Raw genomic sequence first — 23,738 nt, forward strand, 5'->3', positions numbered from 1 at the left:
TTAATTTTTAAAATTAGTCTGATCAGCACCTAAGGAGCACAAGTCCATAAACTTTGGGCAAGCGTCAGGTGCTCTACCTCCAGCACTATACATAGATGCAGTACACACAGAACACTTACTTTCAGCAGTGCAAGGGAAGAGATATAAACCTGTTCCGCTGTATCGACTGCAGGAGCATCTGTTGGTGGCCCCTATGAAAAGAATAAATAATTATTCTCCACCATTGTTATTCTGCAGTTTCTAAACATTTTATTTTGTTTTCCGTATTACAAACCTTACAGAAAAACACTTTTATAATTGTGAATTTGTGTGTTAGATGCAGTTCCTACAAACAAAACAAAAAAAGCACACCCAAACCCCAAACACTTCTTTACAGCACCTTCCTTCAATAACCTATTTCATAGATTTCTAGGTTGGAAAAGACCTTAGAGATCATCAAGTCCAACCTATATTGTAATACAAGTCACCAAGCCACCATCCCCTGCCTCCCCCCACCACAAAACAATACCAAACTAAAGAGCAACCTTTTCGGAATCAGTCAAACAAGAAACTGGCACGTATTGCACTGGGTACAAACCTGTTACAAGACATAGAGGCTAAGAGTCAGATAAGTTTCCATTAGCCAGCCTTGCCGCAATGCTAACCTTCGTCAGCTGCAAAATACGGCCAGTTCTCCAATTAACTATGTGTTTCTTACAGTGGTGTGAATGTAAATGCTGCTGGGCTAGCATGATTAACTGGCACCAACACAAACAGCAATTTCCCTTTGCTTCATCAGCTTTCAGCTAAAGAGGACTTGCAGATAAAGGCTATGGGACTACTTTGCAGATACACTGGTACAGTGAGAGAAAAAACGGACCTCCGATCCCTAGGTGGAAAAGCTGTGAACAAAATACTTTGCTCTTTGCCTTATGAGTAGTTATTCAAAAATTAGCACAACTGTCCCAGGTGTGAATGATTGGTTGAAACAGGTTCTGTGTACTGTTGAAAATGAAAAACACAGGAGGCAGCAGTTTAAATGTCCCTTTCTCGAGGAGCAAGAGACATATTGCTCTCATATACAGAATTCTGTTAGCAGCATACCTCATTGCAGCCAATTAACAGCACGTTCATTACTTTATTACCAAATCGCGTACAGCAAATTTTCAGTGAAAAGACAATATGTTACTTCTGCGCTAAGTGATGTAAACTTAGAAGGGCAACAAAGCAACTATGGAGTACAGTAAAAAAAGATACTCCACATTAAGTTAAAGGAGGGAAAAAACAGTGCCTTTAAACTAGCATTTTGTAGATTAGAAATTTGATTCCACAGTTATAAGGAAAATAGGACAAAAAAAGAAAAATTTTGAGTAAATTCTTGATTTTTCCCTCAAAGTGAGAAAATTCAGTACAAAATGCCTCCACATGACTTCAAACAGAAGACATAGCGATCAACACGTCATCATCTCTTGAAGATAAAAACAGGAACTTAAGTAATCAGCATATTAAATTTGTACAGTAATTGTCCTTTCTGCACACTTTCACATACACAGAAAAACATCATCTAGTCTTCAGAAAACTTTGAACGACAGTAAAAAAGTTCACTTAAGTTCAGTTCATTCAATGTCAATGAATTCCTTCTCTATTAGCTCCAGATCCAAATATTTTGAGTCCAACCTTTGCGTTTTGAAACTCACATACATGCATAGATCTGTATCAACCACAACTGTTTCCCAACACCTTCAACCTTTACTTCTAACTTTGAAAGTGCTGACAATCACATCTTGATATTTACTCTCAATCACTTCTTACTACTCACTGCTAATTCTTCTGTCACTTTGGCCTTTGCACGAACAATCTTCCAGCAGGTTTAACTTTTCACATTCTACAATATTCTTGCCAAAGGTCCGTTTTTAATCAATTCCACCTCTGCACCAAGTATATCCCTGACTACCCCTAGCCCAACAGTGAGACACTCCAGTGGAGAAACATTCCTCTATCAGAGACTAAAAACTCTACGAGCAGTTCTATAGATTATTTTACAGAACCAGATGCACAGGGCACCTAAATCCCTTATTCCAAAAATACTGCAATTAAATTGTTTGACTGACAAAGCTACAAACGCCCAATAATTTTCTGATACTGTTACTAGTTGTTTTTCCCCATAAACATGTAAGCTTGCTTTCTTAAACGTATCTCTCCTACTTTAAGTCTATTGTAAATGATCTTCTTTTCACTTAGAAGTCTTAACACTTTGGAAAGCAGAAAGACTAATATTTCCACTTAAATCATCAGTAAGAATAAAGCACAGATGAGTTGGGTTTTAATAAGAAAAAAAAAAAAAAGCACTTACAAGCTTGATAACAACCCCTTTCTCCATGCATATAAATCTCTTCCAATTTTCTACCAGTCCTAGACCAGGGAGGGTCTGAAGTGAGGGCAAAAGTACAAATACGATAACCTTCTGCTTTTGGAAGAACTATAACATCCATACTGTGATTACCACACATATTCCACATTTGTCCCAGATTTTGTTTAACACTTCACTATGAGCAAGCATCCCATTACACCATTCAGTATTTTTTTAAATAAAGAATAGCATGAATTTTATTTTTAATAAAGACTAGCATAAAAAAAATCTCCCCCAAACTGGTGTAAGCAGTTCTGTGATTTCTGGAAGACTAATGGTGGTGTGTGTTTGAGACTAGCTTCTCAAAAATCAGGAGCTTGAAATGAAGTTTATTCTACAGACTATGGCTCTTAAATATGCTCTCCTATATGGAATCCCGAATGCCTGTTAAGATGGCAGGTCACACTGACACCCTTCCTGCAGCCGAGGCATTAATCATGTCTCTGTCCCCTGTGTAGACACCTGTGTTCACAACTCATAAGAGTTTAATTATTCTTCATAATTTTTCCCATTTTAAAATCTATTTAAAATCAGTCAGGAGATTCAACACTTATAGGGAGGAGACAACCATGATTATATTTTGTTTCTGTAACAGGGCAACTAAATTACCTTTAGTTCAAGCAAAGGTAGGAACTAAAGCAGGGTGTTATCCTACTGTACTAATTCCTACTCCTTTCTTCTTTTATTATTTCTATATTCCTTGGAGCTTTCAAACACTTGTTTACCTTGCTGATGGCCCAGAAGAGGGATTATACTTTATCAACCCTTTAGGTGTTTTATAAGACAAAGTAGTTTCTCTTTTCAAAAAACTTATGTTTTCACTTCTGCCAGCTGCCAGCATCCATAGCCAACAATTCATTTTCAGCAGAGGAAACTTAGCTAACTCATAAATAAATGCTCCATTGGTGTAAATCACCTTCCTTAGCATCCTTTTTCTTTTTGTATATTTTTATATGTATTATTTTTAAATATATATATAAAAGTGACTACACTGAGCATTAGGAGATATTAATTGCAAAACTTCACTGTTTCATTTTAAGAATATGTCTGAGATAGCAAAGATACTAAAGATTCGCTTCCACTCTTATCACACAGTTCAGCTAATTTACTTGAACTCTTCAAAATTAGCTAATGGTAGTATATAATGTAAATATAATGTAGGTTTATTAATTCTCAGTCGTCTTATAAAATACAGCACATATCAAGTATTTCCTTGGTCACAGATGCTTCTTTTGCAAAGACCTCACTATTCCCTTTCATTCTGCTCTGTTCTCTTTATAGATTACAATTACTAGCTAAACTATGAGAAAAGGAAACAACTCATCGCACTGAGCCAGTTATGTGTGTTAATTTTCAGGTTAATATTCCTTCCTTTGTTTCAAATATATATTAGAATTAACTGCTCGAAGGGGTTCTGAAATGATTCTGATGCACCAATTCAGGAATTCTGAGGAGGAAAGGATCCATAGGTCAAAACCTGTCCAGAATCCACCTTCACAACTGACTTAGTTTTACATTGCCTTTCTACCAAAGAGAAATTGGCACATCAAATATTACAGGCACACACTTGTCTTTCTACAGAAAATTATAAATCCAAAGTTGATAAAATTTTTAACATGAAATTTTCAAAGTTTTAACAGAGAAAACCAACAGAACAGATCTTGGGTCTTTCACAAAGTTCATGGTTTCAGATGATGCCATTTGAAAAAAAAAAACCAACAAAACAGACATTTGGAAACTGGAACCAATTTACTTCCATCTCTGACCACTTCCTTTTCCATAAATGGCTGATAATCTAACATAGCCTTGGTGTGACGGTCACAGCTTCCGCGTGCTAGTTGCACAGTATGTGGGAAACCGTTACAAGTTACATGTTTTGAGATTTCTTTGGCATGTTTCTGCTAGTCTTCCACAGAAATGTAAGCATTTCTTTCATTAAGCAAAGAGGAAGAAAGACTTTATTAGCTAATCTCTACATGGAGGCAAAGTATTTTGCGCTGACCCTCCTCAGCATGTGCTGTTATCACTGTTCATAAACTTCACTGCCTGCCAACTTTAACAAAGGAGCACCATCCTTATGAAGCAGAGGACCAAATTAAATTAACTAGTGTCAGAAACCCAAATAAGAACACGCTAGTATCTGCAATGCAAAAAGATCTGCAGGCATTTTCGGCTATATTATGGTATCTAAAGAAGGTCAGACAGTTCTCCCACTGCATAGGGTTTTGTGAGACTGTCCATCTCACTGTAAAACAGCAAATATTGCCTTCATTCTGCCTGCCTGTGGCTTTATTGTGTATAAGATCTGGAAACTGCAAGGAATATTGAACATTCTTTTTCCCAAGCATTCCTCTATAAGCTGCATACCGTAATTATTAAATTCCAAAAACTGTTCTAAAAATACTGTTATTGTGCTACTTACTGAAAATGGATGCTTCTTCTGAGTCAACTAGTGGCTGCCAGTCAGTGAAATGAGCTGCCTGATGGCCAGCCATCTCTTAAAACCCAATCAAACTCTGGTTTTGTTTTTGTTTAGCACAGCTGAATCCAAATTTCAATAATAGCTGATAAAATAAAGTTACCACTATTAAAATTAATTCTAGGTTTTGTTTATTTTTTCAATAAGACTTTTAATGGAAAAATAATCACATTCAAGTTATGAACATAAGATTACACTGTAATATTAAATATGCATACTATTTTTGTTTCAAACAGTTAAAGAGATGATCCAATATAAAAAGCAGCCCTTTACTTGGGCAGTCCTTGTTGACGAAGTGTTAAAGGCATTTGCCATTCTAACAGGATAAAAACTAACGCCTTGAAGTGTTATCTACTCAGGCCTTTTAGCAAATTTGTTAACACTTTTAGGTATATTACTCCACCTTTCTCCTCGTGTGAACTGGTATCAATTATTTAGCCAATTTTATTATGTTATTAAAATACCTGCTGATTAAACGTGAACTAAAGTGTCATTTTAGAGCATTGCTCTTTATTTGTACTATTTTACATTTATTCAAAAAGGTATAGAAAGTGGACTCAATTAATTACACAAGCAACTGAGAAATATTTCACAAATGGAGACATTTTCTATTGTTTAAATGGATCTTAAATACTGCTCTGGTGTCACACTAATAGCACAAAAGATGATTCTGACATACAGCATAGCTGTTTCAAAGAAACTGAGTTTTGCAGGGGCAACTGTAATAAAAAAGGCAGTGAACTAAAGTGCTGTAGAGCAAATCTTGGCTCTTATTGCACCAAACAATGTATTTCTGTGTAAAATACAAGAACTGGTACAATCATTACTACTTTATTTTTGTAATTGGAACAATTTAAACGTGAACATAGGACACACAAGCGAACACTGACTGCTATAGCATTTATTTCTTTCCCAGGAAGGTAAGAAAGAACCTTTTAATAGTTTAATTTAGTGAGTATTAAACAACTAGTGTGAAAAACAAGCTGCATGTAAACTATTTCTACTGCCTCTGCTTCAATGACTAGCTGAGGCAACCTGTTATAGGAGGTGTTAATTGGCAATAGGAGTACAAGTCAGAAGCATGTTCCCTATCGTCCTAACCCAGCAAGGCTAGGTCATTAAAGTGGAAATGAATTCTTTCATGCCGACTTAACCCTTTCAGTACATATTTTCAGCTGTTATATCTAAAGACAATTGAGAAAGATTAACTAAAAAAGACAAAAAACTTGCATTACTTTTGAATTTAAGAAGTATTCACACCCCCACTTTTTCCTCACGACCCTTCTCTACATCTTTCAAAGAAAGTGTTTCAAATAATTGTGACATTTATTATGTAAGTACAGGGGGAGAAGGGCAACTGGGGTATAAATGCAGTGATAACCATTGCAAAATAATAATTTATCATATTAAAGGATGCGTGGAAACATAAGGCACTTGAAGTGAGCTTAAAACTACTGTTTTGTGGAGGTGAATCCAATGGTGGGCATACAGCTTAGTACAAGGAAAAAACCAACATTACAGAGTACTACCTGCAGAGAGGACACAAACTCGAGTAAGAGTGCAGAGGTATTAGTGATAATAAAATGACCTTAAAAGTTCACCAGAACACTGCTGCTCTTCTCTACTTATCCTTTGTCAGTAAGTGGTATAACCTGATGATATATTGACAAAGAACATAAGACTTCTTAAATCAGCATAGTCCTTTTCATGCACTGCTAAGCTTAAAATCCTAAAAATTGTGAATGCAGAGCAATTTTTCCTGTACTAAGACAACACACTTACAGAAAATACCAACTCATATTTCATCAGTGGAAGTGTCGAAGGGAGTAAAGCCATATTCCTGGATCTCAATGGTTCCAGCAACATTGCCATGACAAGCACCAGAAGCCACGCACTGCATTTTCCACAGTACAAGAAGTTAACATGATCAGTCATGACAGAAAATGTTTAGTTCATAAGAAAATTGAAAAAATCATAGAGTTCATAAAAAGGAAAAAATGTATTACTTTGCACTGTGAATCACACACTAATTAGTAGCAATTTGAAATTTTATTGCCATTTTCAAGCTAGTACACACACAACTTTACCGTTATTTCCACATCAACAGGATTATATTTTGAAGCTAGCATTATGTCTAAACAATTTGTATGTTTAGGCCCATTTTTATACCAATTATAATCAAGCATACATAACAGACCACAAAATACCATAAGTCTCAACAAACAGTCTAGATTTCTGAAAGGATCACATTGTCTTGTTACACCATATGTCAGATGAAATAAAAATTGTAGTAACATGTTTAGTCTCAAACTCCAAAATGGAGTAGGGATACTAGGGAAATATTATGGCATCAATTGCTACTTTAAATTAAAAGTATCGGAAAAAAAGCTTAACAGGCTAGATAAACTGCCTCAGTATGTTTTACAAAATCCTGTCTCCTAAAAAAAAAAAAGCTTATTCAGGTTCACATTTACAACAAAACTTACATTACTCATTTACAACAGATCCATAAACAGCAACATAGATGGACTTGAAATATATGTTTCCCATCTCTCCTCCTCTTCAAAAACCAAAGTTACAGAACACAGAACTTTGTATAGCTTTGAGCAGTCGGTTAAATGGGTTGGGATCACCAGTTTGCAAACACCTCTTCAGTGCAGGGCCAAAACTTTGCTACTTACCTTTTCTGTTTGAGTTTTTTGTTTCTGTGTTTTTTAAATTAAGCAGAACTTCAAACAAAAACAATCTCTAGTTAACTGGGACACTCCACAAAGAACCTGGCCAGAATTTTAGTTAAAGAAAGAAAAAAAAAAAAAAAGAAAGAAGGAAGCCACCAAAGTTTAGCTTATGTTTCTATCCTGTTCATCTATCAGTCTCTCTTACACTACTAACAGCTTCATAGAAGAGGGACAGTAACCCACCAACATCGGCATATGCAGGATTTCCCATATACCTGTAGAATGTAATGTGTTTTGGTCATCTAATTGCACCAAATTGTCAAAATTTTAAAAGGTCTTTTACAAAAAAACAGCACTCCTATTTTCCAATACTACCATTGAAAATATGAAGACTTAGGCTTAAAGCTTACTAAGAAAAAGAATTTAACACGATATGGCATAAAACGATGCTAGCTGAATTTATTTTGAGGTCAGATAAGCTTAATTTTACTACAATGTACTTTACAGAAAGTCATTCTAGCTAGTCTAATTTTTATTAGAAATAGGTATTTATTCTGCAATATTAACATGCGTTCATGATATAAAGTTTTTACATATATCACCTTCATGCAATTTGCAATAGTCAGACTTTCTGCAATGTTCCCAACAACTGTTGTATGAAAGCTTAAGGATAGCCTTTCCTGGTTCTAGTGTTTCCTCTCCCTTTAGCCCTTACACAAATTCATTGAGACATGCAAAAAGGCAAGGGAAGGTATGCTGCATCACTGCCGTTAATATCGCTCATTATCAAGCATAAGGACAATTTGGACTAGATGATCTTTAACGGTCCATTCCAACTCGAATTATTTTATGATTCTGTGACAAAATTATGGTTAGCAAAAAGCCATAAGATCAGGGACACAAACCAAATCCTTAGTAACATCATACGTGTTTTTGAAAATAACTACTATCTTTCACAACCTCAAGCTACCGGGAAAAAAAGAAAATCCAGAAAATACAAAGGTCAGTTTCACTTCAGAACAAAACCAGGACTGACCTGTTATCTATTCCTGTCACCGTTACAGAAGGTATTGGAATTTAGAAATGAGATCCTTAAGGCAAATAACAAGTCAGCATTTGTGGATTTTGTCTGCCTCCAGAATTCTTGCTCTAATGCAGATTTTTAATTACCTTATTCTATACACAGTTTTGCCAAGAAGGCGAGGTAGCCCTCAGCGGGTGCTGAGGTCCCCCTAAAGTACACTTTGTGCAGCAGAGCAGTTAAAAGAGAGTTACTCAATATGTAAAAGAATGCACTGGGTTCTATACACCTACAGGCTCTCTGTTGTGAAGAGCTGGTCCTCTGGACACAAGCAGGTGAACTAGGAGACTCAGTGGCAATATGTAGGAAGGTTAGTTGTTTGTAACACTTAAACCAAACAAACAAAACCACATCAAAAAACTCACACCATTATTCATGCAAGAACACCACTTCAAACTTTCAGGAAAAACCAAAGACAACTGCTACACTGCAGGAAGAAAACAGAAGCCCTTGTTCAGAGGTGCTGCATAGTAGCATTGCAACTTAATATTCAGTAGCATGAGATTTCAGAAAGAAGAAACAATTTGTAAGATCAATTAAATCAATTATTGTAAAGGGTTTGTTTCCTGCTTACCAAAAGGAACGTTACAAGCGAACAGGTGTAATGCAAAAGGAAAAGACGTCTGCTCTTGTTTAGTCTTTTTTTCCTATTCTTTCTCATTATGGCTACACTCGTTCCTTGTTCAAGCTCCTTTGTCTCTCCTGGGGAAAGTCGGCTGGACTACACTGGCAATTAAGGTGAGGAGAGAGAAGCTAATTGCATAATTATTAAAAATAAGCAAGTTAAGATCTGAGGCCAAGAGGAGGGAGCTAAAAATGGTCTCCAGAGTTTACAGGAAAATAGTAGATCAGAAGAAACTGATGATGCTTAGGCACAACCTACTAGCTTTGTTATTTTTAGTTTTATGTTTGTTTATGATTAATATGTAAAGTATGACTCTAGCGCAGCCCATCACACTTTAAGGCAACTTTAATTCCACAAAGCATGCACTGTGTTGTAAGTACAATCATGTGACTGTTCCTAAACCAATTCTAGCATGTTTCTCCCTCCCTCTCCCATGAGCACTTTTGGATATAAATCACATTACAATCACTCAACCATGTTTCAAATGTAGGAAAACTACATCCAACCTTTAGCAATCCCCAACAACTTTCAAATTAACCTACACTACCCATGGAGCTTTCACCTTCTCCAGTGTGAGCAGATCTAGGCCACATCAGTACCCTAAATTTGATATAAAGCTTCTGGTTGAACAGCCCTGTATAAAAACACTAACCAGTACAGTAAAATGCTAATCCCAGTCAATGAAGGTAAACCAGCACAGTTTACTATATCTAAGGAAGTTTTTTCTCCTTAAAGTAAAATTATATTTTGGATATATAAATTGACACTGGGCCTTTCTCGAGGTAATAACATAAGCAATCAATTAAGTCTTTTGAACTTTTTATGGGAGTGGATGTTGGATGTTTTTAATGGATGAAAAATGTTTGTCACTGACAATTTTCCACTCTTTAAATAGGTTTATAGTTTCTGAGGAAAAAGTAAAACTGGAATAACACACTCAAACTGTACAGCATCTCATCTACTGGGAGGTATACTCCAATTCTAGAAATACTAACATTCTTAGTACTTGAGAGCTTTGCTGGAAAGTGTTTTAGAACCTATGGCACAGAAACAATGCACAATTTCAGGAGTTATAATTCAGATTTATTCCCCTGGCAGTGTTCTCAAAAGGAGTATCTGAAGCTTCAAGTACATGTGAGAAGCAGACAATAGTGTATCACCACAATTGAAACCATATGAAGTATATACACCCCGGAGACACAGGAGGGAAAAAGTCATGCAGGTACAACAGATACTGAGATACCAAAACACTCTACAGCTTTCCAAAGGAAGAAGGATTTCACTACATTAAAGACAACATATTTGCACCCTTCAACTAGAAAACCAACCTGTTTCAAGAATTAATTAACCAAAACAATTTTCAATAAGATGCTGAAGTGTTGGGTTTTTTTCCAGTTGGGTTTTTGGGGTCTGGGTTTGGGCTTTTTGGGTGGAAGGATGGGGTGTTTGGTTAGGTTTGTTTTGGGTCTGAAGTTTTTTGGTGTTTTTTTTTTTTTAATTTGTTTTGATTTTTTTTTTTTTTTTTTTTTTACATAGGGAATCTTAGCATGCAGATTAAGCCAGCTTAAACATGTCATTTACTTCAAGAAACACATCAGCTCAATGAAATAACTCAAGGAAATTTGCATTTAATTGTTAATTGGGAATGATCTACACCGAGCCTGACCCTCCCTTGCCTGCCAGATCACCAACTCTTATTCTGAAGCCCCACAGAATACTGAGCTCATAGTACCCTTTTCTAATAACTATCCTGGCTAGATCAGCAGATGAAACAGAACTTTAGATTAGTGGCAGGTCTCCCAAGTTCCCATGGTGCCATAGATTTACTAACTGGGATCAGCATGTTCTAAAAAACCATGATAATATGAGGGAAAAAGGTTCCACAGCATCAAGCAGTGCAATGCTTGAAACCTCATAATCAAAGTGACAGTTTTCAAGTGCCATTTACAATGCCCTAATCTGGAAACATCCCAGCTAACCCATCTGATCAACTATTTCACAGATGGAAGCACTTGATGGCTAATTGGCAAGTCCATTATTCAAGTAAAATAGCTATCTGCACTTCTATTTTCTATATTCCAAGTCAAGGTGTAAACACTCTTTATAAGACACAGGTCACTTCTCTGTCTATCCCTCCCTTCCCATTTGGATTTTTTCCCCTTCCTCTCTGCCATCAAATATGTTAATTCACAAATACAGAATCACTTTTATTTTCTCTGTTTATTGCACTAGAACAGTTGTCTGCACCAATGGAGCAATGTAAATGAGCATATTCAAAAATCCATCAAGCAATGAAAAATGATTTCAACCGCATTTTTAAAAAGTGTCATTAATTATTTCACTGTTATCACATCTGGATTCAGAAAAATAGACAGGATGTGTTAGCATGGACAAGAACTTGCATAGCCTGGATTATTGTTCTGAAAGCGTTAGGGAGAGGGAGCTCTGCTAAAAATGCACTTAACTTGCTCACATACTTCAACGGTATCCAGTAGGATTGCCTAATAGAGGCATATGTGGAACTGATTTCTCTAGCAAACAATAGCTCAGCACACAAAATGAAGAGGAGTGTTGCTCCAAATTCCTGCCTGCTACATAAGTAGAATGCTTTTATGTACCCCACAAAGCCTGTTAATTTGTCTGCAGCAAATGGACAATGCAAAGTGAAGTATTAAATCACTAGCAAAATTCTGTGGGAGACAGTATTCCAGGGGGGAGAACAGGGAGAGACAGAAAAGAATGAACCAGGAAAGGGAAGATAACTAAGGAACTCCAACATGACATGGGGCAGGAGGAAGAGAGGAGACCATATAAGAGAAGGAAAACAAAGGCATTGCCAAAATCTGAACTCACATGAACCTCAGAAGGGAAGTTATTGTAATAAGCATTTTGTTTGGGACATCACAACACTTCTGAACTTTAACCGTTCCCCCACATCTTTTTTAAAAAGCTTCAACCACTCATTCTTCTTATGCAAATATCACGATAGCAGAAATTCAAATGTCTACAATACTAGGTATGTAAGACAATTTCTGCATGAAGCAGTGTTGTAAAGAAGGTCTTATTTACGGTATCAAGTTCAAAACTAAACACAGGTACCTTCCCATACAAAGAACACACAGTTAATGACCAAATTCACTCCCAGAAAATGCTGTGGATGATTTATGTGATGCCAAAACCTATCAGATTTTCTTCCTTCCTCTCTTGTCCATCTGCTGCCCTATGAACATAGTCCTTTGTCCATCTAAGACTAAAAGAGAGTAAACGGCTCAAAATTTCTAAGCCTCGAGTCACTAGAGGGAAAGTTTATTGTTGAAATATCGCTTTAAGATCAATTCCTTAAAGATTTGTTTATTAGCCATATGAAAACAGGCTTAAGGCCGATGGAACTTAGCACTGAACACCCCTGAACAATTCAACATTGAAGGCCAATCAGCCACTCAATAGCATGCTGAAGGAACCAGTAGTGAGCGAACCATGAATTCACTAAAAGCAGTTTTAAAGTGGAACACGAGACACCAAAAGACTTGAAAAGAAAGTTGTAAAAACATTAACCCAAAGAGCACTTGGTACAACATATCTGAGTTTGGAAATGAAGAAAAACAAACAAATAAAAAAACTCAAACAAGATAATAATCAGAAGAGGTGGTTTTACCAAGGGGAAAGAGCTGCCAACTACGCAGCGAAGACACTAAGGCAAGTCCATGAGAAAGAGTCTCTTGGCAGAGATCAAATAGGAACTGTGCTGAGTCAGCATTTGCTGTTACTTGAACATTAGTTACGAAGCAAACGAAATGGACTGTTAGCAGACCTTATGTGATGCAGTCCTCTTGCTAAGCAAAGCCCTAGCTAAAGAAAAAAAAGTCCCCAAACTGTGTTACAAAACTACTTTGAAAATGCTTCTCTTTCTACGAGACTATGAACACAGATGATTCTTGTGTGAGCAAGAATGACTCACTCAACAGATGCTGTTACTATGTTCAACCTTAAAAGAAATACCTGACTTCTCTCTTTCACCTCAGACATCTGATTCACTCTGGATTATCTCTCAATCTCGATTATCTATCAATCAATCAATCTTCAGAACAGAAGTGATTTTTGAAGGTCTATTGAAAAAGCGTATTTAACAGACAAAGTCACTCTTTTTGAGAAGCCTTCCTGCTGATTCAATAAACCAAAAGATTACAAAAGTAGTCAAGATATTCAGTGCAAGCAGCAACTTGCATAAAGAGCAATTCTGTTTCTGGCTTTTTTTTTAATCCAACACATACTCATCAATTAATTTAAGAGACTATTCCATATTTAAACAAACACAGAGCAGCTTTGCAGGCCAAAGCTGCCAGAGGGGTTCAGCAAGCTTCTTCTGAATGTTATGTTCTATTGTTTGCCACAATTTTCTAGTGAGCTTTAACTTAAAGCTGAGAAATTCAGAAAGCAGCAGAGAGTTAACTGTAAATTTGAAAAACAGCTTTGATATGCGTCAAGTTCAGAGAGGATTAAGAAGTGAAAGCTTGAGTGATTAGACTGCGCAGATGTTAAAAAATGAAGAGTCATGAAGCAGGCTGGCAGCTCAGAGGAACAAGAGAAATAACTGTTTAAGAAAGTGAAACTAAAAATAACTGAGGGCTGCTTGAAGATTCACTAAGAGCGTGAATAGAATTTTAGCTATAAAAAGGAAAAAAATTATGCACCAAAAGTTACAGCTTATTTGGCAAAACACCTAGAGGCTGTAAAACAGCTTAGAATGTTTCACCAAATGCTTCAGTACTAAACCACTCCTTTCCTAGCTATACTGGACACAATCACACTACACACAACCAAAAGAAGCCGTGGGTTAGCAATTTCAATCATTCCACAAGCAAGCTAACACACGCATCATGAAGCCTACGATGAACAGAACTGATTCCTCCAACACAAGAGTCTGGATTCCTGATTTAGAACAGAGCCCCAGAGGCAGATGAGGAAAGTGGAGAAAGGCCAGCTGCTGTGGCCAGCCAAGACTATGAAGGAAATCACACTGGAGCCCTTTCCTTAAGGAAAAAATTCCTCCCACAAGCTTCAGACAAAGAAGTTCCTAACTTTTTTTTTTTCCCCCCCTGTATTCATGGTAGTCAGCACAATGTAATAAGATCAGCTTGGTTTTATTATTGAAGACTGCTGGTCACACCAGTTGGCCAAGGAAAAAAGCACTAGGACTTGCTCTAGTGGTATGAGAAGTGTGTAGGCATCCCACTGGAACAGCGCAGCTGCCAAGGAGGCCTTTTTGCTGTGAGTAGTTACAGAAGTGAGAACAGCAAACAAGAGAAGACACAATAGAACACACATATAGGTGGCTACAACTACCTGCAAGTGATAAATTCAACTCAACCTCCTGAAATTTACATATACTTCAGTATCTTGTAATGTCAATCACAATGTGATCCAAGGACTGAATGTATCATGTATGAAGGAGCAGGTGGGTATGCTCAGTCCCTTAAAACAATCTTCATGTTCTGAAAAATCTGTATTACTGGAAATTTATTTTTTAACTTCATTCTGTTTCCAATGCTTTTCAATACAAACTTTAAAATGTTCAGATACCAAATGAAAGGTTTATAAACATTCTGTAAACTCGGTGCCAACATAAGTGTTCATACTGACAAAAAAACAGTCAGGCTGTAACAATGATTTGCATACACTTACATAGCATCCCTAGAGTCAGAGATTATTACTATAAACTCTGGTTTTTTTAATGGTTTTTTTTTTTAAATATAAAAGGAATATTCTAGATTTGATTAATATTAAAAAGATATTGACAAGCTATATACTAACCTGTCCCAGCCCAGGCATACCTCCTCCAAGTCGCAGAAGTCTATCCATATTTCTAGAAAAACAGAAACAAAGGAAAAATGTTCCCAAGCTCTGAAGTGTTTACTAAATTGCTATCTATATAATTCACCTTCAGTCACTCAGTATGTCAAAAATATTGGTGGTAATTACAACACAACATCAGACTTCTTGTTAATTAACACCACATATTAATTCAAGAAGCTGTCTTCCATACTAATTAACAGACCTTGTTTTATTGCTTTGGTTTTGGGTTATCCCCATTTCTGAAGACAAGCACTTTTGTCAAACTTCTCAAAACTTTCTTATCATTCAATTAATTGGGGGATTTTTGTTGCTCGAGAACAGCACTTACATCCAGGAAGTGCCTAAAACTTATTAGATATACAATCAGTTTACTCCAATTCGTTCAGAAAGCATCAATAAAAATGTGAAAGTAAGGATTTTAGCATCCTCATTAGTAAGTTCTGCGCTAATTAACTTTCAGCTTGTCAGTTATCATCAAAACTACACGTGAAAGACACCGAGCAGATTATGGATCTCTGAATTAGCATCAAAAGCTTTTTTTTAATGAACTCATTATACTAAAAGAAATACTGTAAAGTAAACATTTAATGTGTATATAGTTAGAACACTAGTGACAGCATAGTCATTTAATGCATTTCCAGTGTTGCATGTGGCATTGCTTTAGTGCAAGGTTATTCCAATCAATGCAACTAGCTCCTAACTCGTTACTTTAAAAAAAAAAAAGCTCTTCTTCTATCTTGCAGCTTTCAAAGGAGTGATCTCTAGTAATAAGAATTATTAATGTGTCCAACTAAAAGAATTAAACTGATGTTTATTTCTCTGCAGTTTATTCACTTTCTCTTGTTGAAAAGCAGTCTACTATTTAATTGTGGATATCTAAGTAAGGGCTCTGTTCTAGCTGTAACAGACCTTTATCTTGCTTACTTGGCTTATTAGACTTCTTAGCCTTCTTAGCCTTATATTTTATCACTGAGTTTTGTTGCAAACAAGAACTACTGAATATTACTTTTTAAACAGCTGCTTTCAGCAAATCAGCTGTTCCCAAGGCTTACAGAAATTAGCAAATTTTACTGGCTTATTTTATTTGTGAAATAGAAAATACAACACAAAGCATCAGAAATTATAATCTTAATTGCACAAGTTTTAATACAACACAACAAAGCCTGTTCAGGTGATATAAGTGCAATTGAGAACAGCAAGCAATGATATTTCCAAAATACATTCATCCTCCAAATGCATGTTACATTACACATAAGAGAATTATATACATAATCTCAACATACTGCATTAACAATACTAATGCAAGAACCTTCTTTTAAAATTAATTACGCAAATAACTTATAATGAAAAATAAATTGGCTTTGTATATTAAAATAAGAGTCTTTATGTTGAAGGTGTATGTCATCTTAGTATTCCTTCTGAAAATTGCTAATATTTTTACTGGCTAGATACTAACAGGCTTTATTTCAGATCAAGTTTAAAACAAATATTTTAAGCTTCTTGTTAACACGCAAAGAAGCAACATTTGAACCTACCACTAGATAAGTTTATCTAACTCCTACTTTAATTATGTATGGAATTTCACCCACTTCAAACAACAATATCCGCGACACATGGATCAATAAACACTTGCTCTATTTGCTAATTTAACTTTCCTAGTTTAATGCACTAGCAAGCTATTAGCTTTATTTGATTCACTCCCTTTATTTTGTAGAACACGCAAACCCAACAACTGCAACCTCAGCTAACAATAAATACTTTCTTAAAGCTACCTTAGCACTATACAAATCAAAAAGGAGTTCATTAAAGGGTCAATGGCTGTGCTTTTCTTTTCAGACAGTCATTGAAACCAGGCTGCTTTACTACAGGCAAAAGCTGCACACAAAGTATAATATACTTTTCTATCCTGAACTGCAATAGATTCCAAACCAAGTTGCAGGATTTCCATGGAAAGGGTAAGTTGCTGTTTAAAGCTATTAAGTAAGCACATGGTAAGTGGCTTCAATAAAACAGTCACGAGTACAAATCAACACCAACTACATTTCATTTTACCCCTCTGTGGTAGATACTCCTCCATTGAAACATACAATGATTCACCTTTCATGACACTAACGAGGGCTGAAGAGTAGCTGAGAAGTAGATTTAAGCTCCTAAAATTATTATTTTCATCAATCACGATTGTACACTTATTTTAAGAAACTCTTAGTCTCTACAATGGGTAACCATAAAGCTGGTCCTTCTTACAACTACAGGAACTTCTGTAAGCTGATGAGGTGTATTACCTATGTACACTTAAGAAATAATATTCAATAACAAATCTTATAAACCTATTTACATTTCACTTTAGCAAGTGAAAAGCAGTATTTTTCTTACATAATTTATTCCAGTTTCTAACCCAACAGAGCAATACATAACTTATAGAAGCATATTTTGCCGTATTAAAGTTGATTTAGACTAATTAGTTACACAAGCTGATTATTTATCAGCATTAATCTTCCAGATTTTGGAACAAGAAAATCTCATTGTTTTACAGAACAGGAGGGATGTAACACTTCACACCTATCACAAAGTAGCCATTGAACTGACGATGTTCAGATTCTCCAGACAGTAACACAGAGAGAAAGTCTCCACAAACAAGTTCTAGATGCACTGCAAATTAGTTCACTAGCTCCGTGGCCTGATTCCGGTTAGAGTTTTGGCAACTAATACTTTACTTTCTTATTTTTAACTGAAGTTGTTTTAGTAGGTTATAGTATATTTAGACCTAAACCTGTAAAAACATCTCAAGAATTTAGGTTAGAGATCCGAATTAAAACCAATTTTAATCCACTGTGCCGAAATATTATTTCAAACACAAATTCCATTTATGAAATAATGCTTTTGTAATCCTTAAAACAGCTTAAGAACAATTTTTAGACCTTAATTAACCCAACTTTAGCATTTACAAATAAAGTAAATACACATTTCTAACCTGGTGCTCAGCAAGTGGTGATCCCAGAACAAACTCAGCAGCAGCTCCCACTTTTTGACTATAAAGACGATGCCAGTAGGTCTCTTTCCTATAGAAGGAAATAGAAAGGAGGGGAAGGGCAGTAAAGGAGAAAAAAAAATTAGAAACAGTAACACATGTAAAAAGAAGTGTTACACTGATGCCCTACAAAAGGATAAAGCATCACTGAAGAATAACCCAAGGAATGCTTTTCCCCCCCCCTGCTTGCACCATGTAGTCCCCGACAGTACATGCCACATCTTGCCCAAGTATCCGCAACACTGAAACAAGTTCCTAAGTTTCTCAAAATCACAAGGAAGAGTATTTTAATAACTCATTAAGCAATTAAAAGCTAAACAATATTTTTAAATGCTGTTAGAAACTGAAAGATTCCTTGATTACTCTTTTGGAAGAATTTTGCCATAGCTAAGGTGACTTAAGCACAAAGGTAAAGAGCAGTCTGCAGGTACGGAGAGTTTTCTTGTTCACTTCTGTAAGAGCAGTTGGTGTGATTGGGAAAGTCGGAGGCTTTCAGGTTTGCCTGAACTCAGGTTGGGAAAGGCTGTTTCACATTCAGTTTAGGAGCTAAAAATCACGTTCTCCTCCTCCCAGAGAACACTGCCCACTAAATGCATCTACTCAATCCTGTGTAATGCAGTGTTTTAAAACAGATCTGTGGCCATGATTTGATAGACATTTTTTCAATGTCAACGTTAACATAAGGAGCAGTGGGGAAGCTGCTGCTGCTGCTTACCAACTTGATGCTGCTTTCTCAGTACTGCCAGGACAGCCATTTGTGCAGCCTTGCAGTAAACTGATAGGCTAACAAAAACGTGGGGTTCAACCCTGTTCACTTCTCTGAGAGGATTCACACTGCATCCCAGAAACAGTTGTTTTGGCATAAGAGAAGAGGTCTTGGAAGACTGGATTGTTTCTAAAGCTAATCCAGACTCCAGAAGAAATTCATGTCAAATCATTCTTTTAAGCTAAAGCTGCCCAAAGAATGTCTTTGGGTGTTGGTTTTTTGAGTAACTGAGGTCACTTAACAGAGACCATTGTGAACCTCATCTCAAAGTACAAAAGCAAAGTAAGACGCATTAATCTCCCTGAAAAGTTAAGAGGAGAAAGAGTAAGTCACAGTTTCTCAGTGCTGACAGGCTGAGGTGGAATTCCACTAACAAGTCAAAAGAAAAGTTGCTACATTTCTGCCAGCTTTGCACAAGGAAATGATCCAGGACCACTACAGCCAGCAGTTGTATTAGCACAGGCTGCAACAGCACTGCAACCAGTTCACAAGCAGGCTTCAGAGTTACAAGCCAATTCTGGTTCACTTTTAGCCAGCTGGCCACTCAGGGGTCTCACATTCCTTTCCCCACTTCCTACAAGAATATTAAAGAAACTGATCTCCTTAAGCTTGGTCTGGTCCCTGGAGGAGGCCCATAATGTGGTAGCCTACGGTTGAGGGTGTTTCCCCCTCTCTGCTGTGAAATGCACAAGGCTAGTTTCACATACACACTTACCTGTGGTTTTTTTCCCTATGCGTATATATATATACACACACACACATATTTACAGATATATATAAAACCACAGAAAAGTAAACAAACAGTTCACAGTAAATCTCGCCTTCTTTCCTTCCAAAGTCAGCAAAAGGTTTTTCGATAGCATTTTCTTCCATCTGCAAGGAAGAGTTAACAGCCTCTGTTTAAAGGGAAGCTTTAAGGAAGTGAGTGCACGTATCAAATAGTCCCATATCAGAAAATTGCTGAAGGCCACTTATAATCATAATCAACCTGCATTTCAGTTCACTGCAGGATTTGGATGGCATGCACTCATCATTGAGATCAATGTGGTCACTAATGGCTTAAAAAAAAACAAACAATAAAAAAAATGTTAAGTAGCTTCTCTGTTTGTGTATGCCCATGACTGAAACACCTCAGCTAAAAGATCTTGGTCATAGGATGGTATTTAAAAACGCCAAACCTCCATTATTGCGATTTTCTTTTAACTGCCCTGGCCTCAAAAGGGAAAGGTCCTGTGGTTACTAATAATGTACTGGAAGTATACACAGAACATCTCAAAACCAATTGGAAAACAGAATTTTTTAAAATCCCATGTCTAATATTTGTTCATAATACTACTGTTAAATAACTAATAACTGGCAAAAGTTGTCCATTTGAAGAGCTCTAGTTCATCACTCAGTTGTTGGTTACAACATTCAAGACACTTAAACGCTGACTTAAATCCTGAATTTTAATAATGAAAACGTTTTACCTTAGGTAACATAAGGATGAAATTACATAAATGCATTATGCACAAATGTAAATATACATACAGGTATAAACCAATAGTTACTGTGCTTACACTTGGCATGTTTCAGCACATATTTCGAAATCAATTTGAAACACGGTCTTAAATTACACTATCTCTTTGCATGAGAGAGACACGAGTTTCACGCTGCAGTGCACTATTTTTATCTAGCATTAACACTCCATGAAGCAAACCCTCAACGAAAGAGGGTTCTCCTGGGTTGACAGCTTGTGAGTTAGTAAAAAATAAAAACTAAAAAATATCAAAATTGGCTTCAAAATACACAGAAGAGAAAACACTGGCTACTAAACTGCCCTATTAGCGGACAGAATATGAGGCTAGACTCAGTGACAACAATTTACTCCACACTTTGCAATTTGTACACTGTGTGACTTTATGCAAATCATTTCACCTCTGGTAACTCAGTTTCTCCACCTGAGACTATATGCTAATCTATAAGCACTTCCAGATCTCCAGTTGAGGAGTTTCACATAGCAGATGGATTAACAATTATATTAAAAACAACTAAAAACAGTGGTTTAAGGTTTTTGCTGCAACTATAACAATTTCAACTTCACTAGCGATGATAAACAGCTATGAAGGTCAACTAGTTGAGGAATTGCATCTTGCAGAGAAACATCATTTCACCGAGAAAAAGAACAAAAACCCACTGCAGGTAAAGTGGGGGGGAGTCAGCAGAAAGGGCAAGGAAGTCTATCTTCCTATATATTTTGTATGAAATGAGGAAAAAAAAAATTACCATCAATTCCCAGTTATCTGTTCATTAAACTTAGATTAACCATGCCATGAACAAACGCAGTCTCAGTAGTGCAAGTCCAGAGCTACATGACTATTTTGCTTCCAGAATGTGCTCAGCTCTGTAAACCTGTTGTTTCTGGACCGTACAGACCTGAATCTCAGTAGACCTGAGCTGGACTAGAAGGCAGGCAGGTTAACTTCTCAAACTCTGCTTTTTGATCTCCAGAAGCACAGCAAACCTAATTCTACTACATTCATTGCTGAGCTGGAGTTACTAAAGTAGCCCAGACCCAAGCAGACTGCTCTAAAGCTATTTAAGTACATCCACACCAAATTAAAGGGAAGGGAAGATTCAATTAATAAATCACACCACCACAGAAACCCACAAAATTAATTTTATGCTAGATATAAAGTAATGAGCTCCTCTGAAATCTGCAGAAGAGGGGGTAGACACACGACTGCTGTGGAACAGTCCCCCACCACCAACTCCAGCAAGTACTCATCACACAGGCTTTCTGTTATTCGAGGTATCCTAACTACCTGTCCTTTCCCATAATCCTAGACATTAGGAGGTAACTGTATTATTAGTATCTAATAATACAATTGTATTATTGCATACAGTTGTATTATTGTATCTATTAGCGTACACACTCCGTAACACCTGTCAAGATTGAATCCCTTCCAAGAAAATTTACATACTAATTTATATTTTGGTAGTATTTAATGTTAATTTTGATGTATGCTCCAACTTCTCATTTTCTTCAGATGAATATCCCTGATACAGCATGTTATAACAGCTGACAGAACACGAGTTTCCCATAAAGCTATGGGCAAAACTTAGTCGGTCAAAGTCACACTAAATGATTCAGAAGCAATTCATTTGCAAGCCCACTTCTGGATTTCTTCACAAACACAGATCTTTTCCTTGTTTCCACAGAACAAGCTCATAAACAGTGCTCTCCTCAGCAGAATCTTTTTCCAAGTGTACTCTCTATATCCAGGGCATGCGGTACACCCTAGACTCACAAGGTGAAAGCTTTAATGTTAATTAATACAAGCCTGTCAGACTTTCAGCTCGCCTGGTTAGTACCTTTGCAGCTATACATAGTTTTCTAACACATCTGCATAAAACTTTTTAAAAAAAGTCAACCTCAATCCTTGTTTTTTTTCTGGGTTCCTACAGTGTACCACAAACACGTGCAACTTTAAGAGACGACATCAGCACACACTGAGATTTGTCGACTGTTTACAAGTATCCAACTAGATCCCATAACTTTGTTCTCAAGCCAATCATAGAATGCCACATACTAGAAACAGCACTGTTAATTTTGGTTATAGCTCCTTTTCTACTTAATCCTGCTTCACCTGTCCTGACACAGATTAAAGATTTCTTCTCCTTCACATATCCCAGCCGGTGCTTCGTCCTCGCTTCCCCATCCCTCTGGAACTCCAAGCACACGCTGCTGGAGATCGCTGCGATGCTTCCCTCCCAAAGCAGCAGCGTTTCAGTCCGTGAAGTCCCTCTCACGGGACACAGACTGCCGCTGCCCGCGGAACAAACTCGCGCTCGGAGGCACCGCCTGCGACACTCGGCGTCCCGGGACGGCCGCCAGCGGCTGCAGCCCGGGCGCTGCCCAAGCGGAACGCGAGGGCTGCTCCCGCCGGGCAGGAGGCAGGGCCGCCCCGGGCCCGTGCGGCCCGCTCCGGCGGCGGAGCCTGCCCTGCGCCGCTCCCCAGAGCCCGGCCGCCTCCTGCCGCCCTCGCTGGTTCGCCGCCCCGCCGCTGCCCGAAAGGGCCCGAACTTCACTTGGACACCACCAGCACAACCGCGGGCAGGCACCGCCGGCCCCACGGGGCCCGGCGTGCTCGCCACCCGCGCCGATGCCCCACGGAGGGAAAACCACCCGCCATGGCTAACTGACCTGCGGCGCTCCCGGGGAGCTGCTCCCGTCCCCACCACCCGCCTCCCCGCCCATCGCTCGGGCCCACTCACTCCCCGCGGGCCCCACTCCCGCCGCCGCCACACGCAGAGGCCGCCCCGCGCCGCAGCGAGGCCCCCGCGGGCCGCGCCGGGCCCCCGGGGGTCCCCGTGACGAGGGCGCCCGTCCCGCCGGGCCCTCACCTCCGCGCGGAGCCCGCTCCGGCCGCGCCGCCTCGGCCCGGGCCGCCGTGAATCAGCCGGATTTCATTCAAACCCCGTCCGCCCAGGCCCGCGCGAGGACTTCCCGGTTCAAGGGGCACGCGGCGCGGACTTCCGGCCCCGCGGCCCTGGAAGGCGGGGCCGGGGCCATGGCAACGCGCTCGAGCCGGGCAGCGGTGCGGCCGTTAAACTGCCCGCCGTGGCCGCCGGCCTTCCTCAGGGAGGCGGAGCAGGGCGGGAGCCCGAGCAGGGCGGGAGCCCCGCCCCGGGGTCACGGGGCGCGCAGGCCGCAGCTGCGGTCCGTGTCGGTGCCGCGCGGGCCAGCCCGGGGCCGGCTCGAGCGGAGGGCGCGCTGCGGCCGGCCCGGGCCTGAGGCCGCTGGCGGGGCCTGAGGAGGCTCCGAGGTAGCTCCGAGGTAGCGGGGTGCTGCGGTCG

At 38.6% G+C, this 23,738-nt stretch overlaps 1 protein-coding gene across 1 annotated transcript in view; it reads right to left on the reverse strand.

Annotated features, from left to right (window-relative positions):
• PSMD14 (proteasome 26S subunit, non-ATPase 14) overlaps window positions 1-23,316 on the reverse strand; it is a 48,208-nt gene extending 24,892 nt beyond the window's left edge. The window contains exons 1-4 of the mRNA XM_086615537.1: window positions 23,286-23,316; window positions 18,077-18,164; window positions 15,064-15,115; window positions 120-191 (exon numbers count right to left, since the gene is read on the reverse strand). Coding sequence (XP_086471663.1) covers window positions 120-191; window positions 15,064-15,111 — 120 coding nt within the window. The 5' untranslated portion in view covers window positions 15,112-15,115; window positions 18,077-18,164; window positions 23,286-23,316. The remainder of the gene's footprint in view (window positions 1-119; window positions 192-15,063; window positions 15,116-18,076; window positions 18,165-23,285) is intronic.
• Window positions 23,317-23,738: the final 422 nt, after the last annotated feature.

Source organism: Tauraco erythrolophus, chromosome 8, assembly GCF_009769465.1.
Source record: "Tauraco erythrolophus isolate bTauEry1 chromosome 8, bTauEry1.pri, whole genome shotgun sequence".
In the NCBI taxonomy this organism is placed as follows: Eukaryota; Metazoa; Chordata; class Aves; order Musophagiformes; family Musophagidae; genus Tauraco; species Tauraco erythrolophus.